The following is a 26,832-nucleotide window of genomic DNA, read 5'->3' as shown; positions in this document are numbered from 1 at the left end:
AGCTGACTGAGTTATCCATGGAGAAACTCTCCGCAATATTGGAATCATATTCAGTGCAACGTCATCCCCTGGCACCCAGATCGGACACATTCACAGGTACTATTGTTTGGGAAGTTTATTGAAGCATCTGGGACTACTGAGCCTGTCTGGAGAACTCCAACAGGAGTTCATAGAATCATAGAATATCAAGGTTGGAAGGGACCCCAGGAGGTCATCTAGTCCAGTCCCCTGCTCAAAGCAGGACCAATCCCCAGATTTTTGCCCCAAATCCCTAAATGTCCCCCTCAAGGATTGAACTCACAACCCTGGGTTTAGCAGGCCAATGCTCAAACCACTGTGAAATCAGTTCAGTAAAAACAGGTCAGGCCACCTTAATCCACCTAAAAGTGTGTCTACACAATTGTAACTGGTTTTAAAATTGCTTTAGCTGAACGGATTTTAAAACCAGTTCAAAAACTTTCCCAGCATAGACAGGTGCTTATTGTTCAACCTTTGCTTTGCATTTTGGCAAATTCTGCAGCCCTGAATGGAATCTAGAGTACATAACAGAAACTGGTAATACTTTTTTAAAAGCTACATTACCATGATCTCCATAGCACTCCAGCGTGAGGTTCCCCAGTACATTGCCATCCCCTGGTTTATCACATGTGTCATTGCTCGGACAATTTCTGAATAAGAAGAAAAAGATGAGATCTCTACGAAATTTCATATTAATCCATTTATTTACCACCCAAATTACTACAATATTTACAAACAATTGTAAATAACCGAGCACATGATGGTTTACACACATGCAAGTACATTATATAGAGATCACTCAATAAATACCGGCCTAAAACAAGATATTAATATTGCCCATCATTAATGTTTGCTTTTTTAGTACATGCACCCGACTTTACAGGTGAGTCAGGCCCAAACTATGAGGCTTGTTTTCAGATTTCAAACTCAACAATTCTGGGTGTTTGGAACTGGCCTGTTAGAACTTGATTTGGATACATTTTTAATAATGTAAATTGAGTGTAATCACTACAGACATGGAGTTCCAGTTACAGAAGATATGCATGAGATAAGAAATAAGGCCCTGGGTTCAGGCTACTATAGAAATAGGTGGCAGCTGCCAAGTTAGCAGCTAGATCCAGGTTGAGGTTGTGAATCTCCCAAGGCTGGATGATGTCCCGATGGAGGGATTTTCCCTGGGCCCACCCAACTTTACAGTAAATATGTGGCTATTAATAGTTCATAATGGGCTAAGCAGTTTTGGTCAATGATCAACTTGAAACTAAAACCAACCCTAAAATAATAGATTTGTAGCTGATGCAATAATATATTCCATCTTCAAACTCCCTTCTTTGCATCTCTTTTTCCTGTTTGTGGATGAAGTTGCACAGTATATGGAAATTTTAGGAGAATTACCATGGTGGGTAATGGAATGGAAATTTTCTTATTAAACAAAGTATGCTCATGCTTATTCATGACATTATTTTTCTAAAATTTAAGAACACAAGAGGGCAGCGTTGTAGAAGAGGTTTGGGAAATGTAATGACTAAAAACCTCTGCTTCAAACTTAAATTCAAAAGATTTTTTTAACATTTAATTTTACAAAACACAAGAGTACACTCTGTCGTCTTGCTTTTTACTAAGATTGTTAAGATGTCAGTGATGAAATATAAAGCTGGCTAATCAGATTGTTGGTTATATCAATACATCTGTTTTTTCTTTGTCCATTTACACCTCATGGTGTATCAAAGTATTAGATTATGCCTCTTCTTCTCCTCCCCCCACCTCGAATTCTACAATCTTTATCATTCTATGTGCAACTATGGAAGAGGTGATATTTTTATCATTAATAACGTAATTTAGCACTTATATAGTACTTTGTCTTCCATAGACTTCAAAGACCTTTCCAAATCTAGGTAGGCATTTTTCTCTCATTTACTGATGGAGTAACCGAGGTGCAGAAGGTTTAACTAACTTGTCCATAGTCTTGAAGAGAGTCGGCGATAGCCCCAGGAACAGAACTTGGATATCCTGACTCCTGAGTTCCTTGCTCAATCCATTAGATCAGAATGTCTCAACCAGGGGTGTGACCCAGAAGTGGATCTCGACAAGTTCCCGAATGGATTTCACTTCACTGGTTGAGAAAGGAGCAAAATATCTGGGTCTCACCAATGGAAATTGTGGAGTGTTCAGCACTTCTTAAAAAAAAATAAGGTCACTTATTTAGGGATGCCTAAACTTAGAGTATGTCCAAACAAAGGTGTGTTCTTAACTCAGAGTAGCTAACCAGCATTAACTAACTTGGGTTACAATAGCAGTGAAGACGTGGCAACGTGGCTTTTAACTTAGGTTAGCAGTTTGATTTCAACTTCAGGATGCCCTTTAGGCTTGAACTCAAACTCCGAACCTGAATTAAAAGCAGAGCTGTCATGGTTTCACTGCTATTTTAACCTTAGCTAACCTGTGGTGGGTAACTGATCTGAGTTAAGAACACAACTGTTTTGCAGTGTAGACATACTCTGAGACACAACTGGTTTTCTAAAATCTTGGCCTATTAATTTTAGGATGCCCAAAGCATGCTAAGTACATTAGAAATGAACAAATTCCCTGTCCCAATAATCTGGACAATGAGCAGGAAGAGAGTTATGTAATGGGATGCAAATAAGCAAAATTCAGCAAGTGTTGATGTTTAGCATGAATCTTGTGGTTCCAATTTTTGTGTTTGGTAAGTTAGGGGACTCTATGTCTTTTCCATGATATGTAGAGTTATGTACGCATATACCACAACCTAGTTTAGTTTGCAGTTGTTAAGTTGCATTGACCTTAAAATGAAGGTGATGCTGATTTTCATTCTAATAAAGGGAAAGAAATGGAGAAAGATGGAGAAAGCTGGGGTGTGCAACATTAAGATTTCTAGAAGCCTAGAGCGAGACCCTTGCTGGTGTAAATCATCTGTGTAGCTCCAGCAATTTAATGGAACTATGCCAATTTACACTAGCTGAGACTCTGGTCTCTACAGTTTATAACTACCTATGTACTCGTACTGTATAATTAATTTCCATAGGAGTGGGGAGCCAAAAGATTAACTGGGGTGGGGCAATATATTCAATCAGGGTGAAATTCACCCCAGTGCAGAAGGCCAGCACAAGGCCTGTGGATCACTTAAAGAATTAAGTAGGACTTAAGTAGTGTTTAGTCCTTCTACTGACCATTCAGTGTTTTGGCTTTTTTAAAGCATCAGCTCCTGGAATCAAGCAATGGTGTGGGAATCACAGTTTTCACTAAAAGAAAAAAAGTTAAATTTCTGGCCTTCCTGGTTGCATAGAAAAGCCCCTGGACACTGAATCAGTGAACACCACATGTATTGATGACTGGGTTTCCCAGTGTCATAGGGTATGGCTACAATGCAATTAAACACCCATGCCCATGCCAGCTGACTTGGGCTCATGGGAAACCAAATTTCTCCTGTCTCCATTCTTGCTCTGTCTCAGTGCAGGTTCACAAGAGGTTGATTATTTTCATGATTAATCATCATGGTAAAATCACTATCCTTTCCATGTTTAATAATGCTATGTCTATTGCTGAGCTTGGGCACAATGCCCTCTCTAGATGGAATATATCATTCATTCAGAATCACTATTGTTAATTTAGCAACAAACAAAGGCAAATTTAGTCCTTGGGCCTATATATTCAGAACTCTGTGTGTGTAAAAATGAGCAGTTGGGCACACAGCCGACAGGTACCATGACTGCTCCCTGAGGGTGAGATTCACCACTGCACAGAGGACCCTCACACAGCCTACACACTACTTTGTTCTCACTTAGGCCTTAGTTTGAACTGAGATATTTATGTATTCACATGACTCCAGGAGCTGGGGCTTTAAAAGCACACCAAATATCAAGAAACTCACTCTGCACAGTATCTTGCAGGATGTCTGACAACTTTAATCTTCCTCTTAGATCTTAATCCTCTGTAGCACAGGACCCAGTAATTAACCTCTTTCCTTGCTTATCTATAAACTTAATGCTGCATTAAACCTCTTTCCAGAAACCCAATTCAGCCAACATCATCTCAGTATTAAAAAAGAAATAAACCCATTATGTGGAATAAAATTATCCTAATAATTGATTTTTTACCCACTCTGATAGCATATCATTTAAACGACACCTGACAAAAATAACCCAGATGAGGTCTGAGAAGCATAAGAAACTGTCCCTAATATTTAGTAGCATATTATCAGTAAAGCACAGGGTGTCTTGCAACCAGCAGGAGCTGTCTTTTTCAAGGAACAAAGTTGCAAGAAACTGATTGGAGTTTAAATCTATGTGATGGATTTTTGACCTATTAAATTGCAGTCAAGTTATTATGGAATCATAGCTATTGATCATTTAGATGGATTGAGAAAGCCTGGCGTGTGGCATCTTATTAAATTCTACACTACATTTGTAGCTGCATATAAAACTGTCTAGCGTATCAGTTCCTGAAGACATATATCCTTTTATATCAAAATCATTCTCTTCCTCTTTGTAAAGGGATCAAGTAAAGAAGCCTGGCAGAGGGTGGATTACTCTGAAAATCTTGGAGTTTTTATGAGATTTCTTCTGCAGGTAGTGAGAAGCAGATAAACATAAAGTCTCCATCTATACTCCTAGAAGAAATCTCACCAAACTAGACATTATCCCTCTTGCCATGCTTCTGTTTCTGTATATTTTATATGCAGCTTGTTTTTTCATTGGTAGCGTGTTACATTTTTTGATTAGACTCTTTTTTTCCCCCTTAGAAGGGAAGGATGCAGAAGATCCTGCAGTCATTTTTTTTTTTCATTTGGACACAGCCACACTGTATTTCACCCACTTTAAGGGCTTAATTAAATTTGTGAGCATACTCTGATCCAATAAAGAGCATGATGAACAGGTAACTAACATGGCACTGAATGGTGAAAAAATTCTGAGTATGTTCAAACAGTGGGTTACATGATAAATAGTCATTCAAAGAATGCCTACTTTTTAATGATGGCTTTGTTTATTCTTTATTGCATTAACATCTTCTTGGAAGTTTGAATATAACATTTTCTAACCTTTGCGTCCTACCCTCTTTGGTGAATGATGATTTTTATTCCCTTTGCCTTTAAAAACTAGAACACAAGCCAGCACGGCAAAGTGTATATCTTGTCTAACAAATGCAACCTTAGTGATGTTTGAATAGTTGTGGGAAGAGGTTTGTGAATAGGGAACAGGTCTTTTGCTCCCTCTGTTAGCTAGCTGGCTGCCTGCGCAGGGGAACATAAATATGTCAGGGTCTTACAGAAAGAGTGGCTAACAGGTTTGGGAGTGGAAGTTGTTGATTGACTGTAAATAAATGATTATTTAGAATCTGTAACACAATCCCTTCCAGCCTGTAACAATTTTGAAGCTGATTAAAATTATTTTCTATGGGTCAAATCCTGGTGCCTGTGTCTCTGTTACCACAGATGTTAGGAATATTTATGAACTGCTGTGATATCTCAGATGAAAGGCCGAATGGAAGTGCTTATTGTTTTTGTTATTAATTTATTACATTACTGTTATTTATTATGCAAAATTTGGCCCAAGATGACCAGTGTTTTATAATAGCTGTGTGTGGCAGGCAATGAAATGAAGACAAAAATAATTTTTTATAATTAACTGCAATAATTTATTTTATTCTGCTACTTAGAGTATGAAAACAAGCCCCAGATATTTATACCACAAATCATAACATTTCCTCCCCTTTTGTACATAAGTGCTGTTGTGTACCCAGCACACAAGCAATTGCTGTAAGTTTTGGAATCCATGTTATTAATCTGTGAATCCTGTGATGTATTAGAAATAAAGTATTGTTAGCATGTGCTTTGCAGAATATTTTAATCTAGCTAGCACCTTAAAAGTTAGTCCTGATCCTACCATTGACAATGTGTGCAGATCCCCACTGACTTCAGTAGGGTTCTCTATAGGTGCAGCAATCCCCTTGTGCATTGTCAAACGTTGGGCCAGGGCCTTACTCCTCAGAATGAATAGACATGGGCTAATCTGGAACTCATGTGAGCTGCTATTTTCCAGTTGACTAGAGGTGACTAGGCTTTAACAGTGAACGTTCATCTGCTTGCACCTGTATTCTTATTAAGGTGCATTCTCAGCTGCAGAGAAGAGTACGGGCTGCTAAGGTGGTTAAGTTGCTGTTTTGATCTTACACTCTGGTAATCTCGCTTTCTCTGTTGAACACAAACATACTGTTAAGAAATTCCAAGTGTATGCCTTTTGATTCTTCTACATCTAACAACAGCTCTTATAAGTAACACTCTGGTACAGGTGGGCTGTCACATCTGATCTAAATTCAAAGTTAATTCCGATTCCGTGAAGCCTTTCCTTACCCAGGAGAGAGCAATAACTCATACCAAAGCCACAGACGATGGCCACAGACTAGCAGCAACATAACATAAGTTTCCACTTGATAACCCTGAACAAAAGTGATTTATTTTTAGCTAGAAAAGATTCTTAAAAGCTCCCCTTTCTATAACCACTGCTACAAAAACTGTGTTTAAAAATCCCATGACATGAAGGGTATAATAAGTATAAAAACCATGTAGTATTCTTTCGTGTCTTAGTAATCACAGGGATGTCCTCCCCCTGCCTGTATCTCTGAGGCATGAAAGAAGAGGAGTGATCCCCATTATAATTTTCTTCCCAAGGCTTAGATCCATCCTCCTTCTGTCTGAACAGGGAGGACATATTCCACACACTGATCATCTCACTCAAGTGAGAAAGCAGGGCTCAGCTACTTCTGTGGAATCAACCCTCTCCATGGGTCTCAGATCCACACAGGGATAAAGGGTGAAGACTAGGCTGGCAGGGGAGATAAGCGATTGGCCATTGGCAGGGCAGATGTACACTGTGCCCACCTCAGCTCCATGAATCTTAAGCAGTAAAGATAATATACCTGCGGGTTGCATTCTATCACCTTTTCAGGAGAGCACCTCTTTTCATGGAGGCAGCCACAGATGTTGAAATCCCTGGTAGCATGGCTCCAATGGAGGTGGGGGCTTCAAGGAGGCAGATCTAGTGCAGAGGCAAAGCACTTCCACATAGATGGCCCAAGCCTCCTGCAAATCCTCATACGTTGTGGTCTGGCCCTTCAGCCTAAACCTCACTCTCCTGGCCCCCTTCAATGGAATGACAGAGAATGCACTCTGCAAAGGGATCCTTGGAGGGATTGCTTCTTTCAGGGCACCTCCCACAGGTTCTGCCACAGAGGATGAGCTATCTCCATGGAAATCCAGAAATATTTTATTTAAAAAACAAAAGAAATGCAATGAAGATTCCAAAATTGGCTTCTGTAGGTTGTTATTCATTATTTTCAGTGTAAAGAGCTGGTGCATTCTTTAGATTGGTTATTGCTGCTTAAAACTGTGAACTGTTAAATCCTCATGTTAGAACAGCCATAACTGAAGTGCTGGTTTCCCAAAAGACATCTTGGTTAAAATTACATACTCTAGAATTACAAGATAATAAACCAAACCTGGTTAATGATACTTGGAGCTTCAAGAATGCAATATACCCACCCAGAAGCCTCAATACTTGTTTTTGTCATCAAGGAATTGTTTCTTTTTCAAAAGGAATTATTATAATAATCATTAAAAAAAAGGGAAATCATTTTACAAAATAGAGGAAAAAATATATCTGACAAGGAGTTCTGGACTCATACTGAACTTTACTAAATTTTGGAGTGTTCGCATTCAGTGTGCAACATCAGACCACTAGACAGACAATTCTGAGCTGCAGATTCAGATCCAGATCTTGACTTGGGGTTTTGGCCAGGGCCTGTCTCCAGTTATTCAGATATTTCTGTGAAATTGGATAGCGATTTCTAGGTTCTTGTAAAAGATTATACTATTTTTTTTAATTCTGCCACAGAGTACTTGCCATTACAAAACTCCCGAGATTTTAACTGGTAACCCAGAGCCAATCAGAGAGGCTGCCAAAATGAACAGAGTTGGCTCTGCATTTGTACAGATGACTCACTGAAATGAGGAGCCTACTGGACACTGTCTGCACTAGCAAACTCACTAGCAGTAATTCACATGGCCTACCCCCACTTCATGCTTTTTAGTGGGAGTGAGAGAGAGAGAGAAGGAGAGAGGAGGAGGGAGGGAGGGAAGTTGTTGGAGGGTTATAGGGAAAAGTAAAAGAGGACCTGGCACTTTGGAGAGTCACCAAGGGCTGTGGGAAATGGAACAATGACAATATTGGGAGCTGAGAGGAAGTGAAACAAGGGGATTAGTTCTTAAGTGAACTAATTTGAGCCTTTCATAAATAAATGTGGGTTGAATACTGCACCTGATATGGAATTACTTTCATTATAAAAATGTTCCAGTATTTGCTTAGGGCAGTGGTTCTCAACTGGGGTACACAGAGATATTCCACGGGGTACATCAACTCATCTATAGAGTTGCCTAGTTTTACAACAGGCTACATAAAAAGCACTAGCCAAGGCAGTACAAACTAAAATTTTATAAAGACGACTTGTTGATACTGCTCTATATATTATATATTGAAATGTAAGTACAATATTTATATTCCAATTGGTTTATTTTATAATTATATGATAAAAATGAGAAAGTCAGCAATTTTTCATTAATAGCGTGCTGTGACACTTCTGTATTTTTACGTCTGATTTTGTAAGCAAGTAGTTTTTAAGTGAGGTGAAACTTGGGGGTAGGCAAGACACATCTGACTCCCAAAAGGGGTACAGTCATCTGAAAAGTTGAGAGCCACTGGGTTAGGGTACAGAAAAAATGACTGACTTTTTAATAATAGAAACCATGAGTCTCATCTTTTTAGATTAGCAGAGTTTTGTCTGTTTCCTTGGAGACTACAATCATCTGCACCAACTGATTTTCTGAATGTAAATTAATTAGTCTTCTGATAAAAATGTAAGACTCAGCTATCCAATGCCTAACATAAGACTTTAAAGTGATTTGATACACCTTAGAACTTTTGGGAGCAATCCAGCTTTGGCAGAGGGTGGACTAGATGACTCAGAGGTTTTTTCCTCTCTTATTTGCATGAGTCAATGAGAAACTCTGGAGCACTCCAAAGGTTCAAACCTGTTCTCAGTCACAGGTAAATTGAATTAGATTATCTTAAACCAGTCTAGGGAGGCAAGGACCTGGGTGGAAGCTATAACCATGAAGTCCAAATGATGACAGTTTGGTGAGTGTGCCGAGGCCAGACACACTTGAAAGGGTCTGAGGTGAAGTCTCGCATGCTGTATCACATATGTGCACGAGGCCATATGAGCCAATAGTCTGAGGCAGAAACAGCTTGTTGTGATGGAGCGGGCCTTGATCTGCGATATCAGAGATGACATTATCTGGAAGCAAACCTCTCGGAGGAAGGCTCTGGCCCAGGTGGAATCAAACACTGCAACAGTGAACTCTGTCCTCTGAATGGGGATGAGTGTTGACTTCTGCTTGTTTATCAGCAGGCCCAGTGCTTGGAAAATAGCTTAGACTAAGTGGAGGCTGGCCCTCACCTGGGCCTTGATCATCCAGTCATCGAGGTAAGGGAACACTTGCACTCCTCACCTTCTGAGGAAGGCTGCCATCATTGCCATGCATTTCATGAATACCTGAGGGGCTGCTGACAGACCAAAGGAGAGGATGGTGAACTGGTAATGGGTTTGGTTCATGACAAAACTGAGAAATCTTCTGTGGCCCCAAAATATGGAGATATGAAAATAGGCAACTTTTAAGTCGAAGGTGACATACTGGTCACCTGGATCCTGGAAGGGAATAACAGAGGCTAGGGAGACCATGTGGAACTTCAGTTTCTTGAGATAACTGTTAAGGAAACACAGGTCTAGGATGGGTCTGAGACCCCTGCTTGGCCTTCAGGATTAGGAAATAAAGGGAGTAAAACCCTTTCCATTTCAAGCTCTGAGGTACCTCCTCCATGGTTCCTACCTGGAAGAGGGCTTGTGCCTCCTGGTCTAAAAGTGGCTCATGAGAAGAGTCCCCGAAGAGGGACAGGGAAGAGGGATGGGAGGGAGGGATGGAAATAAACTGGAGAGTGTAATCTTCCTCCACTGTACTCAGTACCTAGCGGTGTGAGGTGATGAGGGACCATGTTGTGCTGAAGCAGGAGAAAAGGTCTGAAAACAAAAGGGGGCAGGATCCAGTGCAGGAACTGGTATAATGCCCTCAGGCACTCCATCAAAAGTTCTGCTTGGAGCTTCCCAAGTATCTTTGAGGGCCCACTAGTTGAAGCAGGTGGGAGCAGTTGTCTGGGTTTATAGCTCCTTTTTGCTTCTTAAACAAGTCCTAGCGCAGTGGTGGAGCTGAGAAGTGGACCGGTTGATGAAGCCTGAAGCGTTTCATCGAAGACACCAAGCATAGAAACCCAGGGACTTGATGGTGGCTCTAGAATCCTTCAGGCTGTGAAGCTTCGCATCCATTTGTTCAGAGAAGAGTGAAGTACCTTCAAATGGAAGGCCCTGGATGGACTGTTGGACCTCTGTTGGCAGAGGTGTGGATTGGAGCCAAGAATATCTGCACATGACCACTGTAGACACCATGAATCTAGATGCCAAATCTTCCACATCCAGGGTAGCCTGTAGGGAGGCCCTGGCCACTTTTCCCTTTGTCCACCAACACATACAACTCCTGTCTTGACTCCTGGGGATCAGAGTCCTTCAACATCAAATCCCAAACATTAAAATTGTGTCTCCCTAGCAATGCCTGTTGGTTGGCGATGCAGAGTAGTAGACACCTTGTAGAATAAACCTTTCTGCGAAAAAGGTCTAGTCTCTTTGCATCCTTTGGTTTACTGGTCACTCCTTGCTAACCCTGTCTGTCCCTCTCATTGGCCTCAGAGACCACTAGGGACCCTGGATGGGGGTGGGAGTACAAGTACCCACAGCTTTCAGTTGGAACAAAGTGCTTCTTTTCAACTCTTTTTGTGATAGAAGGCAGGGAAGATGGGGTTTGCCACAGGGCTTTAGCCAGTCTTATAATGGCCTCATTGAGAGGAAGGATCACTTTTGAAGGGTCCGCAGTGTTCAAAATATCCACCAGGCTGTGGGAGGATTTTTTGACTACTTCCACTTCCAGCCCAAGTTTCAAGGCCACTCTTTTCAATAGCTCCTGGTGAGCTGTGAAGTCACTGTGAGGGGAGATACGCATGCCCCAGACACTGCCTCATCCAGGGATGAAGAAGAAGAGGCTTGCACCAGCAGGAGTCCTCCTCTTCTCCTTCTGCACCGACCAGGTCCATAGAGCTACGTCCTAAGGCTCGATGCTGGGCTCAATACAGGAGTGCAGATTGGGTGCAGTCATAGGGACAGGGCCTCTCTTCTTTCTGATACTATGGAGTATGAGTATCTGGAAGAGGGCCCTTGTATGAGGGACTCCCTCATGCATTCCAAAATGGTCATTGTATCTGCACAGGCCAGTGCCCATTGTGCCAAGTACTCAGTGGTACCCCTGCGCTTGGATCCACCAACTAGGGGGTAGGGCTGCTTGGGAGGGAAACTGGCAACAGTTCCTCAAGCGGGAGTAAAACCCCACTTCTGAGTCTGACAATGGCCATCCTCTGGAGACCCTGGAGGGGCAGTACCCATCTGCCCCAGGGAACACTGCCAAGGTGGGAAGACTTGCACAGAGGCGAACAGAGACGGTTTCCCTCTAGATGGTACCAAGTAGGCCAGTACCGAACAGGAGTCTGAGACCACATGCTCCCTTCTGTTCCCCAGCATCACTGCTGCCACCTCTTGTACTGCTGGTGGTGGCCACTTATAGAACCAGCAGCTTTCTGGCCACAATGAAAACTCCGAGGTTAATGGTACTGTGATCCTGCTGGTGCCACATTGCCCCTCTGGTGCTGAGGGATGGTCCAGGACTTGACTCCACAGAGCCTGCATACAAGGTGGAGTGGATGGTGTCACCCTCAGAGCAGGGGCAGAGGAGTGACCAGACTCAGGTCGCACTCCCCTGCGCTCCCTGTGCTTGCTCTCTTCAGAGTTGGGAAATGTCCCCTCTTGGCCAGCTGCTTCTGATGTTTCTTCTTTAGCACCAGTGAAGGAGAACGGTGCTGAGAGACTCTCACAGAGGGAGGAACATGCCACTCCGATTCTGAGCTACTGGGTGCCCAGTCGAGCCAGCTCAGCTCCGATGAGGGACGGAGCGCTGCCTCCATCAGGAGGGACATCAAACTAGCTTCCCTGTGCTTTTTCATATGGGGCTTGAAGTCCCGACAGATCTGGCAGTGGTCCTTGATATGAGTTTCTCCCAGGCACTTCAGACAACTGAAGTGTGGGTCACTCACAGGCATGGGCTTGTGCAGGAGAAACAGGACTTGAAACCTGGGGACTGAGGCATACCCTGACATCAGTAGCAGATGAAACTCCATTATCAGGGCGAGACACGCCGGCTAGCTATATACAACTGAGCTACAACAGTCCAAACAAGGAGGATTTAACTCAGGATTTCTGATGTTTCCTGTTTCCAATCAATCTGGAAATACCCCAGGAATGGTCTCCTCCAGTATTTTGGCAGTTCTGGTTAAGGAAGAGTGTAGGGGGGAAAAAAGTTAAAATTTCAGAACTTTTAGGTTGAGTTCTATACTATTAATACAGGAAGTTGGTACTTATTCCTAAACCAGTTTGCCTGGCCCTGGTTAAAGAATACAGCATCCTAGAGTTGGATTTCTGGATTTTTTGGATGGGCAGGCTAAGGGAGTAATTCAGTAGTTTTAAGGCATTTATTATTTACCATTTATTGACAGATAAAATTCCCTACATGTTTGGCCACCCACAAAGTAACAACATGTTTACTCACATGTAATTTCCTGACTTTTCGGCCACTGGTACTGTAAACAATGAATGCCTTAGAATTACTAAATTTACCTTACAGCCTGATGGTATGCACACACTTTTACAGTCTATAAACCACTTTCCACTTGAACCAAAGGAGCACCCTAGGAAAACAACTGCAGCTTTAATGAAAAGAACACAAACTGAAGAATGCGCATGGCACTTTGAAACTACTGACTTCCTTCAAAAAACTAGTGTGTCCTTACCATTAAATTCTAGCTGCATATCCTGACATTTTCTGGAATCCTATATAACTGTGCATGTTAGAAGGAATTTCTTCTCTCTGCTGTGACTGGATAAGTATTTCTTTCAAATGTTTATTTCAAATGTTATTTCAAATGTTTCAAAAGCAAGCAAGCAAAGGATAATTTTATTTACTTGTGGTACTAACTGAGAATATTGGGGAAAACATGAATAAATAAGGAGTAGGAATCAGGAATGACTGTGGGTTTATATTTTTTCCCCAAGGAAGTTTAACACGCATTGTGCATGCCAGATATTGGAGAACTGACAGATGGCTCAACAGATGCTATGGGATAGAAAATGCTTACTAGGTGAACCATTTAAAAAAACAGTACATGAAAAGAGTAAACACCACACCATTCATAGTCAAATCCCTCCCTCAAGCCTCCCTTCTCCAGAAATCTTGCCGGATACCCTAGGGTTGTAGAATGCTGTAGGGGAACTATAATTCTGCTGATGCTAATATTGCAGATTGTCTTTAATGATTCAAGTGGAATTATTTACTTTTCTATCTATAGATGTATACAAGCTGTCATTTGAGCCATAGAAGGGGTTCTGAAAACATTCTGGTGCACACCGTGCAAAAATCCTTCCTACGCAGTTAATCTGTTCTATGATGTAGATGCATGTAACCATTTAGAGAACGAACTTGTAGGTTCAGGAAGGAATTCCCTCCACTCTATGCAAGGCACTGCACAATTGGCGTACTGCATTCCATGAAATCACTTTCGATCCACTAAGGGCAGCAGCTTAATGGCATTTTGGCTTCAGACAGACAGGTCTTGGAGGATATAACACAGACTGGTCAGGAGTGTCTTCTCTGGGCCTGTCCTCATTAGATAAGCCTGTTTACTTAGGTTTGTACTGTAAGAGGTCATTGGCCACACTGCAGAGTAATGGAAAGGCCTCTCTTAACTGGTTTACTGGGACAATGACTCATGCTCTTTAAGGAGACATTGTCAGATGGAACAGTAGAGTAGGAATGCAGAGTAGCCTTGTCTGACAGGGATGAAGTGGCATTAACAATGGGTCTCTTTCTTTTAAGAGTAACAAAGAGTCCTGTGGCACCTTATAGACTAACAGAAGTATTAGAGCATAAGCTTTCGTGGGTGAATACCCACTTCATCAGACTTAGATCCAGACTAACACGGCTACCCCTCTGATACTTCCTTTTAAGAGTATGTCTTTTCTTAGATATGGCAGGAGGAAGGATAACTTTTCAGCTTCATTCTGACCACCATGAAGCTCTTGTTTTCAGTGAAGGTTAAGTCCAGCAGGAAGGAGAGAGAATGAGTTAAATCCCAAAGGACAATCTTATTTTGAAGTCCCATGGGGTTACACACTTATCAGATGTTGGCCTAACAGCTGAGCTCTCCTTCTTACAGTTGAGGCTGAGGGTTGCAGATTACATGAGATAACCATGATGAGAAGTTTGGCATGAGAGGCAGAGACCCAGTCAGAATGGATCATGTGATCTCACCACAAGAGTATCATTTATTTGTTTTCTTCTTAGACTTCTCTGGTTTTCAGCCACTTTTTACACCTCCCATAGGAAGACTAAACCAAGTTGAGGGGTACAATTAGCCTAAGGAAAATTCTCGTGCACAGAATGCTGCTAAACACTCATGCTGCTCATCCTCTGAGTCAGAATATAACTGGGGAAGTAGAGCCTCAAGATCATTTGTGTCAGGATTAAAAATTCTGCAACTCTATTGGTTTCTTATGCCAGTTCAAGTGTGAGGTAGGTGATAATCCATCTAGGTAGACTAACCCTGTCCACCTAGTGGACTAGTGGACTAACCCTGTCCACTGAGGGATATTAATGCTTTAATATGGCTAAATATAAATGTGTACATCTAAGAACAAAGAATATAGCCCATATTTACAGGATGGGGGACTCTTTCCTGGGAAGCAGTGACCCTGAAAAAGATTTGGGCATCATGGTAGATAATCAGCTGAACATGAGCTCCCAATGCCATGTTGTGGTCAAAAGAGCTAATGCAATCCAGTGTTGTTTCAACCAGGCAAGGTACGAACAAACTTCAACAGGACTTTATTTTTAAAGCGGAAACCTCTTTACCAAGCTGCTGCTGCACCCTCTGTAACTCTCACTCTGCCTCCTCAACTCCTCCCCTATTCTTCCTGTTTCCTGTCCTTTCAGACTCCCAACAGCCAGTGCTCCCAGTTCCAATAATCACAAGCAACATCTAAACACCACATCCTGGGATGCGTAAATAAGGGACTCTCGAGTTGGAGTAGAGAGGTTATTTTACCTCTGTATTTGGCACTGGGGTGACTGCTGCTGGAATACTGTGTCCAGTTCAGGTGTCCACATTTCAAGGAGAGGGTTCAGAGAAGAGTCACAAGAATGATTAAAGGGCAAGAACATATGCCTTATAGTGACAAATTCAAGGAGCTCAATCTATTTAGCTTAACGAAAAGAAGATTAAGGGGTGACTGGATTACAGTCTGTAAGTACATACATGGGGAACAAATATTAGATAATGGGCTCTTCATTGTAACACAGAAAGGTATAATATAATCCCAGGTCTGAAAGTTGAATCTAGACATATTCAGACTGAAAATAAAGGATAATTTTTTTTTAACAGTGAGCATAATTAACCACTGGAACAAGGTCTGTGATGGACTCTCCATCACTGACAATTTTTAAATCAAGACTGGTTGTTTTTCTAAAAGATCTGCACTAGGAATTATTTTGGGGGAAGTTCTATGTCTTCCATTATACAGGAAGTCAGACTACCTGATCACAATGTCTCTTCTGGCCTTGGAATCTACTTATCTATGAAAGACTCAAGGACTGCTCTTGCAGAGTTGTTAAATGGATGAATTACTAATTTGGTTGTAGAGATTTTGTACTCTGTAGCAGAGCTGAATGAAGAAATCACAGTGAACATCTTGTCTATTCACCTATTTTCTGTTTGCAAGTTGTTGTCAAACAGCTTACAATGCTCTCAGATTCAATAAATATTCAGAATTACTTGCAGAAATTTTTGTCTACAGCTCATTCAAACAGTTCATTGGAAATATTCAAAGTTTTAGTTGAGTTGCTTAGTTTTGTGTGGATACATAGACCATATAATGTTTCATTATTATTTCTTATTTGTATTGGGGTGGCACCCAGGAGTCCCAGTCATGGGCCAGGACCTTACTCTGGTAGATGCTGTGCCTATGCTGAATGAACATAACTCTTAGAATCAGGTTTCTGGCTTGTCATGTTTACAACTTCAGAATTCACTTCCCAAGAATATTCTCCAACATTCACTTAAAATTTGTTATTTGCACGAACATCATGACCCAGTAAACCCATTTCTTAGAATATTCCCAGAAAGTGAACACACACAAAAAGCACAAACACAGTCAAAGACAATTTATTTAGAAGAGTGAACCAAATATTCATAGCAAAGTTTTGCAATATTTGCCCACGTCTGCTGTGCCCTAATGTAGGCCACGTTTGTTGGTGGATTGTTCTTAGAACAGGTTCTTTTCTGAGCTAGGCCCAGATATTTTCTAAATACAGCCAACAACAATAACAGTGACTCAGAAAATCACTTGTAGTTTCTTCTTCTTCTGCTCAATAAAAAACATGAAGGCCATAAGTGAGAGCAGCCATAACATGTTACACTGTTTTATATTATAATTGACTGAGCAAAAAGGTTATTTCTCCCTCCAAGATACAACATATCATGTTTTTTGACCTTATCACCTATCAGTAAATCTCCCCATGTTTTAAAATCTCAGGCCAATCTCCTAATCTTCTAGCTGCAGAGAGTTGTCAGTCAGTGTAACGCTAATGTAATCTACTCAGAGTTCAAACTGGAACCTATTTTAATTAACAAATGGGCTTCAAAACCTCTGAATTTCAAGCTAACAATTTAAAACAGGGTTATCAAATTCCTGGGCTGTTTAATGTAGTTATTCTACCACCCATGACAGAATCAGATTCTGCAGACGGCAAGGTTTGTTTGTTTTTATAATTAAGTTTTTAGTTCTAATGATTGAGAAGATAATATTCTGAATTGGAACCTGTGTAGGGTTTCGACATTAGGTTGAAAAACACCTGACATCTAAGAGAAGTGTTAACGGTCCCCATTCAATAAGGTGCTAACTCTGAAGTTTAATTATAATTCAAAGGCCAGATTTTCAGATGACTGCATTCCTGATATATACATCTAATTACCATAATTGTGCATGCAAATCAGGCAACTGACTATGCAAATAGACAACTGAGCAAAGGGCTGGAATAGCAATCATTTCCCCCCACTGAATGTAACAGTGACTTTGTCAACTATGGATTTGTTGGGACTAGGATTTAAAAGTGTGATATTAGCTAACACACGCTAACAAACATGTTCTAAAAGTCTAGCAAAGACAAGGCACACTGCCTTTAATGCATGCTAAACTGATCAAGACAAAGCTGAGGCTTCCCCTAGCATTGAAGAGAGAGTACCTTGTACACACTAGACTTTAAAAACATGTTTGTTTGAAGTTGTTATCTAACATCACACCTTTAAATTCTAGTCTAGACAAGGCCTAGAAGGACCACACTCTACCCTTGAGCTTCTACCAACCTCCATTTATCATCTGTGGTAGCTCCACAGTGGTAGAAGCGTGGTCACAAACTATGTAGCTCCAGCCCATGGATCATAATTTAAAATATAATTAATTTATCCTAGCTCTACCCATGATGCCTCCCCTATATTAAGCGCTGCATTCCAGATCATCCTAACCAGTAATTCAAGCTAACACCACTGATCACCCTGAGAAATATTTTTTTTAATCAGTCCTCATCCTGCACTATAGAAGTCAATAAGAGTTTTGCCACCGATTTCAATGGGAGCAGAATCATGTCCTTTATGAGCAGAAGACAAGAGAAGAATTTCAGTTATTTACTGCCCAGAAAAAATGCAATATATTTGATCTTGTTTTAAAATAAGAATAAAGTTATGGCATTGAGCTATACAGCATTCCCTCACTGAGGGCCGATTTTTGAACTCCTTATTTCCATTAGCAAGCAGGTACTTGCTTGAGTACTGCCACTGAAGTCAATGGGAATTACTACCCATCAATGGCAGTGAGGCATTGTCATAAACAGATAGCTAAGGGTTAATGTCTCTTTCACCTGAAGCACCTGACCAGAGGACCAATCAGGAAACCGGATTTTTTCAACTTTGGGTGGAGGGAACTGAGTGTTTTGGTCTTTGTTTTCTGGCTGCCTGCTTGCTCTGAGCTTTGGAGAAGTAGTTCTACTTTCTAGTCTTCTGTTTCTAAGTGTAAGGACAAAGAGATCAGATAGTAAGTTCTATGGTTTCTTTTCTTTGGTATTTGCATGAATATAAGTGCTGGAGTGCTTTGATTTGTATTCTTTTGGAATAAGGCTGTTTATTCAATATTCTTTTAAGCAATTAACCCTGTGTTGTATCATCTTAATACAGAGAGAACATTTGTACTTATTTTTCTTTCTTTTATATAAAGCTTTCTTTTAAGACCTGTTGGAGTTTTTCTTTACTTCAGGGAAATTGAGTCTGTACTCACCAGGGAATTGGTGGGAGGAAGAAATCAAGGGGAGATTTGTGTGTTGGATCGCTAGCCTGATTTTTGCATTCCCTCTGGGGGAATAGGAAAGTACTTTTTGTTTCCAGGATTGGGAACAGAGAGGGAGATTCACTCTGTTTGGATTCACAGAGCTTGTGTCTGTGTATCTCTCCAGGAGCACCTGGAGGGGGGAAGGGAAAAAGGATTATTTCCCTTTGTTGTGAGACTCAAGGGATTTGGGTCTTGGGGTCCCCAGGGAAGGTTTTTCAGGGGGACCAGAGTGCCCCAAAACACTCTAAATTTTTGGGTGGTGGCAGCAGGTACCAGGTCCAAGCTGGTAACTAAGCTTGGAGGTTTTCATGCTAACCCCCATATTTTGGACGCTAAGGTCCAAATCTGGGACTAAGGTTATTACATGAGTGGCAGCTGGTGGGATACAGAATCCAGAAGCCAGTAGAAATATTATATTTTTCTTTTCTCTGCTAAGGGCTTTTTAGCAGAGAGAAGCAGTTGGTTTTAAAAGGGAACCAGAGAGAATTTTTTTTTTCTGCTCTCTCTCGCAGTTTGTGGCTTGCATGTTAAGGGTCTTTTGTCATGCAATAGCCCTCCCATTAGGAGTCAAGTACCGGCACTTATATGCATGCAAATAAAGTGGTTTTTCTGGTTTCCCTTCACTGAACATTAGCTAGAGAGAGAAAAGGACAAAAAACACTGTTGCTAGGCAGACTTCAGGAGGCAACAGAGAACCTGCAGTTCAGAAGATAAACACCGGAGGGCACCCCAACACAAGAAAACAGGAATCATGACTTCTAAGGCAAAAATTGAGGCCCAAGAGCAAGTCAGAGAAGCTGAACACAGGCGACAACTGGAAATCAAACAAACAGAGATGGAAATAAGAGAAAGAGAAAGAGAGGCGGCCCACCGCCGAGAAATGGAAAAGCACCAAAAAGAGAATGAAGAGAAGGAAAAACAGAGAAAACATGAACTGGAGTTGGCAAAAGCTGGGCTGCATGTGCCAGCCAACCCTAACAACCCGGCGCCAAATATTGCTCCACAGCACAGGAAATTTCCCACCTACAAGGCAGGTGATGACACCGAGGCCTTCTTGGAAAATTTTGAAAGAGCCTGTCTTGGGTACAGCATTCCCGAAGACCAGTACATGGTAGAATTGAGGTCACAGCTCAGTGGACCTTTAGCAGAGGTGGCAGCTGAAATGCCTAAGCACCAAATGAATGACTATAAACTTTTTCTAACCAAGGCCAGATACAGGATGGGGATAACCCCAGATCATGCCCGTCGGCGTTTCAGAAACCAAAAGTGGAAACCAGAGGTGTCATTTCCCAAACACGCCTACTACATTGCAAAAAACTATGAGGCCTGGCTAACAGGAAACAATATTCAAACCTTGGAAGAACTGAACCTCCTCATACAAATGGAGCAGTTCTTGGATGGTGTTCCTGAAGACATCACACGGTACATACAAGATGGAAACCCCAAGAATATCGCTGAGGCGGGGGAGATTGGAGCCAAATGGATGGAACTGGCAGAAAGCAAGAAAGCTACTGTCAAGGGGAACGATTACCCCAGGGGGCACACAGACCATAAACCCTACAACCGAGGACACCCAAAGACCCCACATACCACCCAAGTAAAGCCACAGATACCCTACCCTTCAACCTCACCAGTCTCCAGTAACTCACCTCGGCCCAGTGATCCATCAGATGGAAGATGCTTTAAGTGTAATGAACTGGGACATATCAAGGCCAAGTGTCCCAAGAACGCCATGCGAGTGCAATTCATTACACCACCATCACACCAAAGATCCCCAGGCCCGGATGCCTCTCAAATACCCTTGGAGCGAAGGGAAAATTTGAGAGTGGGCGGAAAGAAGGTTACTGCGTGGAGAGACACGGGGGCACAAGTGTCAGCTATCCACCAATCCTTCGTTGACCCCAAATTCATCAACCCAAAGGCCAAAGTTACAATTTACCCCTTCATGTCACAAGCTGTAGACTTGCCTACAGCTCAACTGCCTGTCCAGTACAAAGGCTGGTCAGGAATGTGGACTTTTGCAGTCTATGACAATTATCCTATCCCCATGCTACTGGGGGAAGACTTGGCCAACCAGGTGAGGCGGGCCAAGAGAGTGGGAATGGTTACACGTAGCCAAACCAGGCAAGCTTCCAGACCCATTCCTGTTCCTGAACCGTCCACAGAGGCCCCGTCTGTGTTACCAGAGACCCAGACAGAGGTAGTGGACCCGGATTCCATGCCTACCACTGAAACAGCCACAGCATCTCCAGTCCCAGGCCCGGAACTGGAACAGCAACCAGCACCAAGAAGTGCAACTACATCTTCAAACTCAACGCCAGAGGGCGCCAGCGAGCCAAAACTGGCAGAAGCCACAGACAGCCATACTCAAAAGGCTCGGCCAGAGCCTGAAATACCCTCAGGTGCACCAGCGGAGAGCGGTTCACCAGCAACGGAAACAACCCCATCACCTACATCGCTTCCAGAGGGACCAAGCCCAAGTCCACAGTCTGAGGAAGAACTGGTGACCCCAGCCTCAAGGGAACAGTTCCAGACTGAGCAGGAAGCGGATGACAGCCTTCAGAAAGCTTGGGCGGCGGCACGGAGCACCCCACCGCCTCTCAGCTCTTCTAATCGATCCCGGTTTGTTATAGACCAAGGACTTTTATACAAGGAAATTCTTTCTGGTGGACACCGGGAAGAATGGCAGCCGCAAAAACAGTTGGTGGTTCCAACTAAGTACCGGGGGAAGCTCTTAAGCTTAGCCCATGATCATCCCAGTGGCCATGCTGGGGTGAACAGAACCAAAGACCGGTTGGGGAAGTCCTTCCACTGGGAGGGGATGGGCAAGGACGTTGCCAAGTATGTCCGGTCTTGTGAGGTATGCCAAAGAGTGGGAAAGCCTCAAGACCAGGTCAAGGCCCCTCTCCAGCCACTCCCCATAATTGAGGTCCCATTTCAGCGAGTAGCTGTGGATATTCTGGGCCCTTTCCCAAAAAAGACGCCCAGAGGAAAGCAGTACGTACTGACTTTAGTGGACTTTGCTACCCGATGGCCGGAAGCAGTAGCTCTAGGCAACACCAGGGCTAACACTGTGTGCCTGGCCCTAACAGACATCTTTGCCAGGGTAGGTTGGCCCTCCGACATCCTTACAGATTCAGGGTCTAATTTCCTGGCAGGGACCATGGAAAAACTGTGGGAAACTCATGGGGTGAATCACTTGGTTGCCACCCCATACCACCATCAAACCAATGGCCTGGTGGAAAGGTTCAATGGAACTTTGGGGGCCATGATACGAAAATTCATCAACGAATTCTCCAATAATTGGGACCTAGTGTTGCAGCAGTTGCTGTTTGCCTACAGGGCTGTACCACATCCCAGTTTAGGGTTTTCACCATTTGAACTTGTGTATGGTCACGAGGTTAAGGGGCCATTACAGTTGGTGAAGCAGCAATGGGAGGGGTTTACGCCTTCTCCAGGAACAAACATTCTGGACTTTGTAAGCAACCTACAAAGCACCCTCCGACACTCTTTAGCCCTTGCTAGAGAGAACCTAAAGGATGCTCAAGAAGAGCAAAAGGCCTGGTATGACAGACATGCCAGAGATCGGTCCTTCAAGGTAGGAGACCAGGTTATGGTCTTGAAGGCGCAACAGGCCCATAAGATGGAAGCATCATGGGAAGGGCCATTCACGGTCCAAGAGCGCCTGGGAGCTGTAAACTACCTCATAGCATTTCCCAATTCCTCACTAAAGCCTAAAGTGTACCATGTTAATTCTCTCAAGCCTTTCTATTCCAGAGACTTACAGGTTTGTCAGTTTACAGTCCAGGGAGAGGATGCTGAGTGGCCTGACGGTGTCTACTACGACGGGAAAAAAGACGGTGGCGTGGAAGAGGTGAACCTCTCAACCACCCTGGAACGTCTGCAGCGGCAACAAATCAAGGAGCTGTGCACTAGCTTCGCCCCATTGTTCTCAGCCACCCCAGGACGGACTGAACGGGCATACCACTCCATTGATACAGGTAATGCTCACCCAATCAGAACCCCACCCTACCGAGTGTCTCCTCATGCCCAAGCCGCTATAGAACGGGAGATCCAGAACATGCTACAGATGGGTATAATCCGCTCATCTACCAGTGCATGGGCATCTCCAGTGGTTCTGGTACCCAAACCAGATGGGGAAATACGCTTTTGCGTGGACTACCGTAAGCTAAATGCTGTAACTCGTCCGGACAACTATCCAATGCCACGTACCGATGAGCTATTGGAAAAGCTGGGACGTGCCCAGTTCATCTCTACAATAGACTTAACCAAGGGGTACTGGCAAGTACCGCTAGATGAACCTGCCAAGGAGAGGTCAGCATTCGTCACCCATGCGGGGGTGTATGAATTCAATGTCCTTCCTTTCGGCCTTCGAAATGCACCCGCCACCTTCCAGAGGCTGGTAGATGGCCTACTAGCTGGAATGGGAGAATTTGCAGTTGCCTACCTCGATGATGTGGCCATTTTTTCAGACTCCTGGCCCGAACACCTACTACACCTGGAAAAGGTCTTTGAGCGCATCAGGCAGGCAGGACTAACTGTTAAGGCCAAAAAGTGTCAAATAGGCCAAAACAGAGTGACTTACCTGGGGCACCAGGTGGGTCGAGGAACCATAAACCCCCTACAGGCCAAGGTGGATGCTATCCAAAAGTGGCCTGTCCCAAAGTCAAAGAAGCAGGTCCAATCCTTCTTAGGCTTGGCCGGATACTACAGGCGATTTGTACCACACTACAGCCAAATCGCTGCCCCACTGACCGACCTGACCAAAAAGACCCAGCCAAATGCAGTTAAGTGGACTGATGAGTGTCAAAAGGCCTTTACCCAACTTAAGGCAACGCTCATGTCTGACCCTGTGCTCAGGGCCCCGGATTTTGACAAGCCATTCCTAGTAACCACCGATGCATCTGAGCGTGGTATAGGAGCAGTGCTCATGCAGGAAGCAACAGATCACAACTTCCATCCTGTCGTGTTTCTCAGCAAAAAACTGTCTGAGAGGGAAAGTCACTGGTCAGTCAGTGAAAAGGAATGCTATGCCATTGTGTACGCCCTGGAAAAGCTACGCCCATATGTTTGGGGACGGCGGTTCCAACTACAAACTGACCATGCTGCACTAAAGTGGCTTCATACTGCCAAGGGGAACAACAAGAAACTTCTTCGTTGGAGTTTAGCTCTCCAAGATTTTGATTTTGAAATTCAACACATCACAGGAGCTTCTAATAAAGTTGCTGATGCACTCTCCCGTGAGAGTTTCCCATAATTCAGTAGTTAAAAAGTGTTCTTAAAATGTAGAAGTCTGTTAGTTATATACTTAGGAGTATATGTAAAGGTGTATGTGTTGTATTAATCTGTTTATTTTCAAGTTCTAGAAGGAAATCGCCGCCAGTGAGCTTCCCCACTGTCTGCAATTTGGGGGGCGTGTCATAAACAGATAGCTAAGGGTTAATGTCTCTTTCACCTGAAGCACCTGACCAGAGGACCAATCAGGAAACCGGATTTTTTCAACTTTGGGTGGAGGGAACTGAGTGTTTTGGTCTTTGTTTTCTGGCTGCCTGCTTGCTCTGAGCTTTGGAGAAGTAGTTCTACTTTCTAGTCTTCTGTTTCTAAGTGTAAGGACAAAGAGATCAGATAGTAAGTTCTATGGTTTCTTTTCTTTGGTATTTGCATGAATATAAGTGCTGGAGTGCTTTGATTTGTATTCTTTTGGAATAAGGCTGTTTATTCAATATTCTTTTAAGCAATTAACCCTGTGTTGTATCATCTTAATACAGAGAGAACATTTGTACTTATTTTTCTTTCTTTTATATAAAGCTTTCTTTTAAGACCTGTTGGAGTTTTTCTTTACTTCAGGGAAATTGAGTCTGTACTCACCAGGGAATTGGTGGGAGGAAGAAATCAAGGGGAGATTTGTGTGTTGGATCGCTAGCCTGATTTTTGCATTCCCTCTGGGGGAATAGGAAAGTACTTTTTGTTTCCAGGATTGGGAACAGAGAGGGAGATTCACTCTGTTTGGATTCACAGAGCTTGTGTCTGTGTATCTCTCCAGGAGCACCTGGAGGGGGGAAGGGAAAAAGGATTATTTCCCTTTGTTGTGAGACTCAAGGGATTTGGGTCTTGGGGTCCCCAGGGAAGGTTTTTCAGGGGGACCAGAGTGCCCCAAAACACTCTAAATTTTTGGGTGGTGGCAGCAGGTACCAGGTCCAAGCTGGTAACTAAGCTTGGAGGTTTTCATGCTAACCCCCATATTTTGGACGCTAAGGTCCAAATCTGGGACTAAGGTTATTACAGGCATTCACAAACTGGCCCTAAGATGGGCGCCTCAGGAACCATTTTAAACTTCATATCACAGGCACATCCTGAAAACATAAACAGGACAGAAGATTTATTACATTATAGGAAGGGACAGGCAGATTTCATTAGGCATGAAGTTTGGCACAAGATTCAAACACAAATTCATTTCAGGTGTGTTTGATGAAATCAGAAAAAGGACATAAACTTGGGGAAATTAACAGCATTAAAGCCACTCCAGTGATATAAACAAATCCTCAATACCTTCCTTTTTAAGATATATGAATGCATTTAGAACAAGGTCTCAAGAGTGAGGTGTTTTATATTGAATCTGCCCCACCTGAATACTTAGTAAATAGATTTTCATTTTCCACCATGATTGGTACAAGCCTTTTATCCAGAATCAATCACATTAAAATCTTTTGTTAAAGCTCTCACTAACCTTCCATGGGGGTATTATTGTCTGGTCGATTTGCAAAGACAACATCCACATACTCGAGCTGCAGTCTCTGGAGAGAAGCCTTTAATCCTAGAAGCAGCAGAAAAAAAAAAGAATATACACCATTAGAAATTGCCAGAATGAAGTTTGGAACACATCACAAAAGAGGTGACAGTTCCGACACATCACAGTACTGGACTATTCTAAAATGTACACTGGAGATGGATGATGATGTCTCATGTCTGCTCAGCCACATTAAAAAATATCAGAAAGTGTGGCTTCATGCAGAATTCATAGCCCTCCACAAGAATTTTTTTTAATTACACTCAAATTTGGATTGGAAAAGACACCATCTTGGTGAGCCTGTCAATTGGCAGCCTCCAGGGATAGAGTTCATTGATGTTGTTTCAGAGTTAATCTAATCAAAATCCTGTCAGAGAGTATTTTTGCATCACCCTATGGCACAGTACATTGGCATGGTTCCAAATAATTAAGCCCTGCCACTCCAGGGGCTTTCCAGAAATGACAACCCAGGGGAGAGGAATCATGACATTGTTATATATTTATGATTACTAAGACTGTTACAACCCTGAAAAAATTTGATACCGAACAGGCTTCTTCTACCAAGTTAAACAGAATTTACCCTCTATATGCAAAAGCTATTCAGCAAACTGCAACGAGTTGAACTCATAATGTTGCACAAAAAGCCAGGCTACGGGCTTGTGGCTACTTAGTCCTGGGAGCCAGAAGAGTTGGGTTCTATTCCTGACTCCTACACATTTATTATGTGTCAGGACAAAGTCACTTTCTGTATCTCAATTTCCTCATTTATAAAATGGGAATAACATTAATGCTTACTGACTTCACACGAGTGCTGTCAGGCTTAATTCATTATATAAGGGCTTGGCTACACTTGCGAGTTACAGCACAATAAAGGAGCCCCATCCACACTGGCAAGGCATGTAGAGTGCTCCGACTCTGGGGCTACAGCACTGCTGGTACTCCACCTCAGTGAGAGGAATAATGTTTGCTGCGCCTTGGCAACAATGCCCAGGCACCAGTGTGAATGAGGTGTTGCGTTACTGAACTCTGATCAGCCTCTGGAAATATCCCATAATCCCCTTAAGTCAAGTGGCCACTCTTGTCATTGTTTTGAACTCGCTGTAGGAATGCTGTAGGAATGTGGATATGCCCTTTCAAAGCTCCATTTCTGACAGATGGCTGCTTATCTGCTCCAGGACAAAGGAATGCTGCTTGCTTTGAGTGAGTGAGTGAGAGAGAGGCGGGGGGTGGGGGTTCTGAACTTACAAGAGAGCATGCTGACATGCTCTCAGCCCCACCAAAAACCCACTCTCTCT

General features: G+C 42.9%; 1 protein-coding gene across 4 annotated transcripts in view; it reads right to left on the bottom strand.

The window, feature by feature from the left end:
* Window positions 1-26,832, bottom strand: part of KCNAB1 (potassium voltage-gated channel subfamily A regulatory beta subunit 1) — a 300,021-nt gene that overhangs the window by 15,471 nt on the left and 257,718 nt on the right. For all 4 annotated transcript variants that reach the window (XM_050966049.1, XM_050966046.1, XM_050966047.1 and 1 more), the window contains 2 exons: window positions 25,478-25,564; window positions 583-668 (listed from right to left, as the gene is read on the bottom strand). In XM_050966049.1, coding sequence (XP_050822006.1) covers window positions 583-668; window positions 25,478-25,564 — 173 coding nt within the window. The remainder of the gene's footprint in view (window positions 1-582; window positions 669-25,477; window positions 25,565-26,832) is intronic.

This window comes from Gopherus flavomarginatus, chromosome 8 (assembly GCF_025201925.1).
Source record: "Gopherus flavomarginatus isolate rGopFla2 chromosome 8, rGopFla2.mat.asm, whole genome shotgun sequence".
In the NCBI taxonomy this organism is placed as follows: Eukaryota; Metazoa; Chordata; order Testudines; family Testudinidae; genus Gopherus; species Gopherus flavomarginatus.
The sequence above is the reverse complement of the archived record's forward strand: the minus strand, read 5'-3'. Positions and strand labels throughout refer to the sequence as shown.